Source organism: Physcomitrium patens, chromosome 19 (genome assembly GCF_059467195.1).
Source record: "Physcomitrium patens ecotype Gransden chromosome 19, ASM5946719v1, whole genome shotgun sequence".
NCBI lineage: Eukaryota > Viridiplantae > Streptophyta > Bryopsida > Funariales > Funariaceae > Physcomitrium > Physcomitrium patens.
In genome coordinates this window covers 14,504,725-14,513,183 of record NC_143428.1, presented here as the reverse complement: position 1 = coordinate 14,513,183, position 8,459 = coordinate 14,504,725, and the positions used below count along the sequence as shown (strand labels likewise).

The following is an 8,459-nucleotide window of genomic DNA, read 5'->3' as shown; positions in this document are numbered from 1 at the left end:
TATTGATAAAAATTTGATATTTTTTTAATCTATATTATAATTGATTAATAAAAATTTCATCATTCTAATCCACATTTCAAGCAAGATTTTGGAATTTATTAGCATAGATGGTTTTTAATTGTGAATTTTATTATAAAGACTCGAGTTTAATTTTTACTACCTTCTATAGATTTTTTTGATCTAATTTTGCCTATATACTTTTAACAAAGAATTTAAATCATATGAAAGCTATAAATATTTTTTTATTCAAATCAAAATCAAAAAAGAACACTCCTACATAGAGGTGCATTCATAAATTTAACTTGAATAAATTTTTTTATGATATTGAGAGATTTAATCTTAAGTAAATCTTGACTTGTTGAAAAAAATCATCAAAAAAATTATTTATTTCTATTAAACTTCTTCAACATACTAATTCTTGTTTTTTTTGGCTTCACTTATGAAGTTGGTTTACTTACTTCTCTTAACTATTCAATTTCTTGGTATAGACATTGGATCTTATTATTGACTTCTTCTATGGGTGTAAAAATAACAATTCTATGGTTTATATTATTAACAAATAAAATAATTATGCTTTAAGTATTGAAAAGCTTGTAAAGATTTATAATAGTTATTAATTTATTTTTATATCTACCAAGTGTAGCATCTATAATTTTTTTTTCTTCCATTTGTATAACATATGATTTTAACCAATCCTTAATTCAAATTAGAAGAGGACAATCCACAACTTTTAATATCAAATAAAATTTTTAAAATAAAATAATAATTTGTTTTCTTTAAAGAAAGAATTAATATTAAAAAAATAATTTAAAAGTAGATAGTTTGCAATATTTAAAATAAAATAATCAATAATGTGTTAGAAGTAATCTTCTTACTTCTAAAACAAAACAACTATAATAAATTAGAAATTTTGTTAAATTTTTAAAGACATTGATTACAAAAATAAACTTAAAATGGTAATATTATCTTATATCACTATATGAAAGAAATTAAACAACTAAAAGATAGATATAAAATTAAAACTAGAATGACTATTGCCAAATATAAAAGGACTATAAAGTCTTGAATTAAGATAGAATATAAAAAAGACATTGACACAAATGATGAATGCTTCACTTTTGCCTCCATATAAATAGTAACTAATAAAGAGCTATATGACAATATCTCACATGCAATATGACATAAATCCAAATTACAAGATATTTGTGTAATTTGTAGGGCAAGTTTCTAATATGTGTGCCAAATAGGCAATTTATTATACAAGTGTCTAAATGTACAATATGTGGTCAAAAGTAAAATTTACAAAGATTTTAGAAATCTTTACAACAAGATATCAAAAATTTAACCTACTTCTATTTATTTATATTTAGTTTTGTTAATCTGAGTAAATATACAAGTTATTATAATTATCCATTACACATAATTTAGTTCGGTGAAGATACTCTTGATGATTATGTGGTCTTTAATTTAATTTATTTATTTATTTATTTTTCATAGAAAAAAATTTATTTTAGGAGATATGCAAAAACTTATAGATAAGAATATTGAAGTCATGATGAAGTTGCATTCTTTGAATTGACTTGTGATGAAGTTTGGTGCTTAAAAGTTGATGAACATAAAAGATTGCATGCATCCCATTGTAATGAATAGCTAAAAATGACATGTAATTTGTTTTTAGAAAGTAATTTACTCCAACTTATATCCTCATTCTCACTTATCGTAGAAAAATATGACATATTGGAATATCCATAATTTAAATGGTTTAACCAATTATTTAACTGATTACGTCGAAGTTGTAACCAATCAACAGACGGCTTCGACGAGACCAGCAGGAGAGCAGAGGAGAGGAGATGGCAGGCCCCAAACCCGTGGGCAGGGAGTGGGTTGTGGGGGAGTGGGCCCATGAGCGGGTGCGCGACTTCCGTCTGGAGGTCGCCGCGTCTCGATGACTGTAACAGGAGCACCAGCACCCACCACACCCCGCTTGCACGCCCTTCCGTCTGTACCAACGGCGGGGAGGTCAGTGCTCTCGCATTTCCGTCGTTCACAACGCGCGAGGTCGACGAAGTTGACTTGGCAGTGTGTCAGACATCGCAACGCATTCGAAGCCCGGCAGAAGCTCCCTGGCAGCAGCAAACAAACGCCCGGGGGGGGGGGGGGAGAGATGGATCATGGCTTATGGCTGCTGCCTGCCTCAGGATTGGCAGTTCTCCTCCCTCTCCTTCTGCTCCTTCCTCTCTTGGCAGCTGCAGGAAGGAATCTCCTCTTGGTCGCAGGCCTTCGTGGCGCTTGCTTCACCCCCTACCCACCTCCTCCACGCATCAGGTGTCGCCGCGTCCTCGTTTGTTTTGTGCTTGTTGTCTCTGGATACTTCAGTTTGCGTTGTTCAAGGGGACCTGTCAGTCTTGCCTTGGACGAGGGTTCGCTCACCCGTCGTGGCCTCATATTCAATATAGTCACGGGATGTTTTCTGGCATTGTCTTCGTGGTGGCAGTTTGTCATTGGTCTCTTTTTTCCTTGTTTGAATGTTTCCGTTTGACTGAACATACAACATGGCTTGGATGCATGAATCATCTGAAAAACTAACCAAACAAAACGAAACTCTCATCCCAATTGGATGGCACAAATGGATGAGTTTGACAAAAAAACACTAAAAGGAATGTGGAAATGTTTGCCTCTGTACATGATATGGATGAATATCTTTGGGCTGATCCATGAGTCCCACAAAACCAAAATTTCATTGTTTTTTTTTTTTCATTTTTTCCTCCTTTTGTTAGGAAGTTTCACTACTCTGGGGTGGAGTTTGGCAAATGATTCCACACGGGTGCAATTGACATGCCACTGTCACTCATTGCAATGGTTCCTAGTGACACTCTCAGACATACACACTCACACACACACACACAATGCCCACAATAATCATCCAACCATGCAAAATTTGCTTGCAATAATACATGGATTGTATGACATTTATTTTTGACATATTTCATGGCACATGGATGCCCTTCATCTACATTGTGGCCAATCAACCTGATCCTTGAACATGGTACCCACTGCTCTCCTGTTTGCCAAAAGGTGCTCAAGCATTTCTGCCCACATTCCCCATTTCAATGGTGTAAAAATGGGCATCCTCTCAGTAGCTTCCAGTGATGAATCCTTCATGTTTTATCTTTCCTTCCTCTTTCTTCTGTATCCTTAACATTATTATTATTATTATTATTATTACCATTGTTAATTTTTCCTTTTTGTTATTGAGATCAGAGTTCTAAAAATTCAAAAGATACCCCCCCCCCCAACAGAGTGCCAAGAGAATATAAAAGTTTTAAGTTGCTGGGGGAGTCAGGCTCCATTGAACAACTGTGGGAAAGATCTTCCATCCATCCATCCATCCATCCATCCAATCACTGCCAAGAGGCAATGGCACATGGAAGCAACAATTTATGGATACATATGTTGTCTTATATAGATTGAGAGAAGACGTGTGATGTTCAACTTGCCTTATGTGATGATAGTCTTTCAAGGTTATGACTATTCACCCACAAAACAGTTGAATGTCTCTCATACTTTGATTAGTTGATGGATGGATGGATGAGGGAAGGGGAAACAATAGTGTTTCATTTAGAAACAGTCAGAGAATATCAAAGCTGAACTTCATGGTGACCAAGGAGAAGAGCTTTTTTCTTTTTCTTTTTCTGTTTTCTTTTGTATAAATTTATAATAAGTAAGAATACAACAAGAAGTCATAAATCCCTCTCTCTCTCTCTCTCTCTCTCTCTCGCTATATATATATATATATATATATAGACATAGATACATACAGAAAGAAGAGATTTTTTCTGCAGTAGAAAGCACATCCTACCAAACAATAGTAATATTAAAATGAAATTACACTTTTCAAGTAAAGAAAATAACGAAAAAGAAAAAGACTCGTGTTAGTTGATGATTATCCAAAAAACTTTCAAGCTGTGTGTCAAGCAGTTTACAACTTTATTGACATCATATGATTTTGAAGTTTAAAGTTTTCTCAAAAATTGAAAGTGTAGACACAAAAACTTAAAGAGTTTATTATGCATACCACCATATGAACTATATATAAGCATTGTGTTTCACAACTTTCATTATGTGGATATGTTTTCAAGCATAAAATTGTCCAAAAGCTCATATTATAACACAACCTACATGTGCTAAGGGATTTACAGCATGATAAAGACCACCGATTCTGCAGAAAATAAAACTTAAAACAAGCATGTGATAAATTGTGTTCTAATCACTTTAGAGGCGATTTTTCTTTTTTCTTTTTTCTTTTCTTTTGATTTGGATTCCTAAGTAATAGCATATTGAATTCAAGTTAGCTGTAGAACACATGTGATTTGACGTAAAGATTTCTTCTTCATATACATTTCTAAATGAAAAACGCAAAAATAAAAAAAATTGAAACCAGGAACTTGAAGGAAATCAATGTTGTCTCTTGTTTTCATAAATTTAACAGTCATACCATCCAATCCTGTCTTCTTGACAATAATGTACTAAAAATGATTGCTTGTGCCATTACAGCTCAGAAAGACATGTAAAATCTTTAAATGTTACACATCTGCTCACTTTTAAGAAATATGTTCATCGATGTAAACTCCTAGTAGCTAAATACCATATAAAATACTGGTTGAGAATCATGAAACACTCATCTGGATTTCATGATATTTGAAAACTGTAACCATAATCTCTCTTGGTCTATCTGTGGCATGAAAACCCAAAATAATGACCATGCGTTTTGCAGAAAGTAAGAAAACTTTTGAGTTTCAGGTGAACCACTTGTTACCTTCAATCTTCATGTGCTACCTACAAAACTTTTTCATGTGAACAAGCTGTTGCCTGTGTATACATATCACTGAGTGAGCCCATATTGGATATAATCAGAGGAGCTTCTGGGCTTTATGTTGATCTGAGTGAACAAACAGCTGTTGCGAGCAGTTGTTACCCCAGCTTACGCCAAGTGCAGATGCTCAGTCGTTCGGTTCTTACCATGACAAAAATGACATAGAATTGGCATTTGCCTTCAGCTTTTTTCTTTTACTGAAATTACTTTTCAACATTATTTCTTCGTTTTTTCTCAAAGAATCAGTCAGCTTCTCTTTCACGAGTTTGACCAACTTCTTCCTCGCTGGAAATAATCATTTCTGCTTCCCTTGGTCAGAAAAACCAACCAGACTTGACACCATTTCAATTCTCAATCCATGATGTATTATGAATGCGAGCGAAGCTGACGACTTCGCCACAGCACGACCCTAGAGCACAGTAGTGTCTAATTATTGCAAATCCTGTAAATACTCACATTGGAAAATACTGATTGAGCAATGCTTTTAATCATCCATGGTCTACACCGGCTAAAGCAGGACCTCACAAAACGGCTTGAAATTTTACTAGGTAAGTCTCCCTTCTGTCTTAGACATGATAGGGTCATTTCACTCTCATTAAAAGAACCATGGTTAGTAGCAGCCATTAAATTTTTTGCTTACAGCCAACATTGCACGATGCAATGCACAATCACAGGCGGTCCAGTCAAACTGGATTCTGGATTTCACACCGCTTGATACCTCCTATCGTCAAATGGTAGTGTACCAATCCCACAAAAGAATCATTGAATTGTAAGACTGTTACGAGATGGACTAGAAAAGCTTACACGTGAGTACGTATATTTCACATTCTGAGCCAATAAGCTTTTATTGTGTCTAGATAGTTTCTACTACAAGTGAAAATTAGAAAGGTTATACTATGTGTTCTACATGCTGACAACGAAGTTGACAAACCTGTGTTAGAAGACTGAAACTCTCAATGCCTGCCTTGTTCGCGATGCAACCAGAAACTAGGTTTCGAATCCCAACTCCACTTGCAAGGAAAAGCACCAGGAACACATTAAAGACTGGGATATGTATATGTTCTGAGTACAGGGTGACTGGGGGCCTCATCGAAAGTAGGAGCGGGCTTTCGCTGCTAATTGCCATACAGACTGACCACGAACTTACATTTCTGTTATAGTCTCAGGTTATTCGGGTCACAATAACCCTGCTTTTGCACAAACACCTTTAGTTGTGTACATTGAATGCAGGGAGAACAGGTTGACGCCACACACTCTCACCTGGTTCAAAAGAGGATTCTTTGAGATATCTTTCATTGTCTAGCAGGAAAATTAGGCAGCAGCAAAGCGAATCTTCCAATTGTACGACATCATGATGCTAGCGTCCAAATGTCCCTGAGGTTCATGACGACCTTCCATTGGATTGGAGGATCTAAAGTAGCTTCTAGTTCCCTGCACGGATCCACTGCAATCGCAAGGTCGTCGTATGAAAATTAATCAAAATGAAGTAGTTCCTCCTATTCTCGTCTCACTGGCCTGGTTTTCAAGACACACCTTCAAAGCCACACATACTATCTCTCATATCTACTTACTCACAATTTGCAAATCTCCTGATTCATGGCTGCCAATATATCACCGACTCTATCAGTTCATGAGTATTTCTCACGAATAGTTCCTTGTCTCAGCGCAATTGGAGATGCAACGGTTACAAAATTTAAATAATTTTAGACACATCATCCTCATAAAACTAGACCCCTCGTAAGAAATTGAACTAAGGATCATGAAGCCATTGTACAATCGGAAGAGCGAGGGATTACTTTCGCATCATCAAGTAAGAATCTAGCATTCTGTTTCAAATTACAGATATTGTGCAGCACATCGAAGTCCGCTAAACACATAGTTAAAGCTCGTTCGAATGTAAAGTTGAGAAAATATACCAGTCGATATTGTTGCAAACCCTTGCCAGGTCTTGTTCTCTTCACCGGGCCCTCATTTCAATGCTGACTTCAAACGTGAGGATAACTCCAAACCATTTCTGTCTTCTTTCCCAAAAAGGGTTGGTTCTTGGTTTAAACTTTTCCTTCATCAATTGAACCAGTTTGAACTTTTCTAGGGGATGTAGATGAGTCTTCCATCATAAGAGCGTTGCCTGTAGTAACTTGATGAGCACGTTTGTCCATTCATTGCTCTGCTCCTCTCCACATTGCAGAATGACTTCAAAATTTCCAAAGAATGGACAAACTCTACATAATCATCGAGTGGGAGGTGACCAGCGGAGAATGGAGAGTGTGATCCAGTAACGCAATCATAAACGAAAGGTGCAAATAGAAAGTTGAAATTCCATACCGGTGATTACTGCTCTCTTCCCACACACAGGTAGTACGGAATTTCAAAATCCTAACAAGCACGCTTACAACATTGTTGGCGACAGCATAACGAATCAGTATTCCCCCGGAGATACAACTCATCCCAAAACCATCGACACTAAGCCATCCAGAACGACAAATACCTCTACACCGAACTCTCAAATGTCCCATTACGAGTAAAGCCAACTCCAATCGGTCCAAAAATACAGCAGGTCACCTCACACATCATCGTCTTCGGCCCCATGTATCACTACTGCGCGTCATGCTTTCTGCTTCATGACCAAACCATACCGGAATCATACAACGCTCTAACGCTCCCCCTCCCCAACTTAGCATAAGAAAACAAACGTGCAAATCACTCCACATGCGCCACTCCCTCGCTCTTTCTCCCTGTTCTGTACTGTGCTATGAGATCATCCACTTTGCTGCTTTTATCTTTATTTCGGTCTTGATGAGCAAGACAAGCAGGAAAAGGACAAGGATTCCATCAATGTGCAGCGTCTTTGGAAGTGCACTCGCCGAGGGTGACAGGCGACAACGGGAGGGAGAAATCTCTCGAGCAAGGAAGGAAGGAAACAACGAAGCCTGGGCTCATCGGAGGATGATGCTGATGGGGATACTGTGTGGCCGGTCCAGTCCAGGTGGCATCCAATCCAATCCCGTCCCGCCCCATTCAGAGGCTGGGGTCTCCCCCAGCTTCCTTTCTTGCTTGTCCACGCAGGCTGTCCACGTAGGCAGACACACAGACACAGTCCAAGACTAACTAACGACTGAATGCTTTTCCTTGTCATGTGTAGAGAGGACAGGTCCTTGACTAAATCTGGACACAGGAGCTGAGTTCATTTTATGGGAACTAATTGAATTTGGTTATTTATTGCTTTCTTAGAACTGTAAATTTACGAGGAACTACATCAGTTTATAAATTGGTTTTCTTCATGTCTCATATGTAAAACAGCTTAGGATGATAAAGCAAAGGGGACAAAAACCATTTTTATTTGGTTGCATATTTCATTGTTTTCATCAAAAGTGAAGCAATAGTGAAACAATAACTTAACTTTTGATCAATTAGAGATCAAAATCTACATGTTGTTGTTGAAGATTGCCTAGAGTAGCACTACAAGATCACTAGGTGTGGAGCACGGAAACTTCCAATTGAGGCTATAAAAAATAGCACTGCTTCTACATAAATTAATGATTCCAATGCCTAAATCTTATTTTTATTACAAAGACAGTACTAGCCA

At 37.1% G+C, this 8,459-nt stretch overlaps 1 protein-coding gene across 2 annotated transcripts; it reads right to left on the bottom strand.

The window, feature by feature from the left end:
- Positions 1 to 4,526: 4,526 nt before the first annotated feature.
- On the bottom strand, positions 4,527 to 7,803 carry LOC112295877 (uncharacterized). Of its 2 annotated transcripts, XM_073528885.2 has the most exons (4): positions 7,199 to 7,803; positions 6,790 to 7,001; positions 5,805 to 6,317; positions 4,527 to 5,282 (listed from the first exon to the last, which is right to left on the bottom strand). In XM_073528885.2, exons 3-4 carry the CDS (start codon positions 5,997 to 5,999, stop codon positions 5,169 to 5,171), a joined length of 309 nt encoding a protein of 102 aa, XP_073384986.1. In that variant the 5' UTR covers positions 6,000 to 6,317; positions 6,790 to 7,001; positions 7,199 to 7,803; the 3' UTR covers positions 4,527 to 5,168. The 2 variants fall into 2 exon arrangements, 1 of the variants encoding a protein (XP_073384986.1); XR_012216048.2 differs by lacking the exon at positions 4,527 to 5,282 and having other exon boundaries at positions 5,633 to 5,883; positions 6,134 to 6,317; positions 6,790 to 7,800.
- Positions 7,804 to 8,459: the final 656 nt, after the last annotated feature.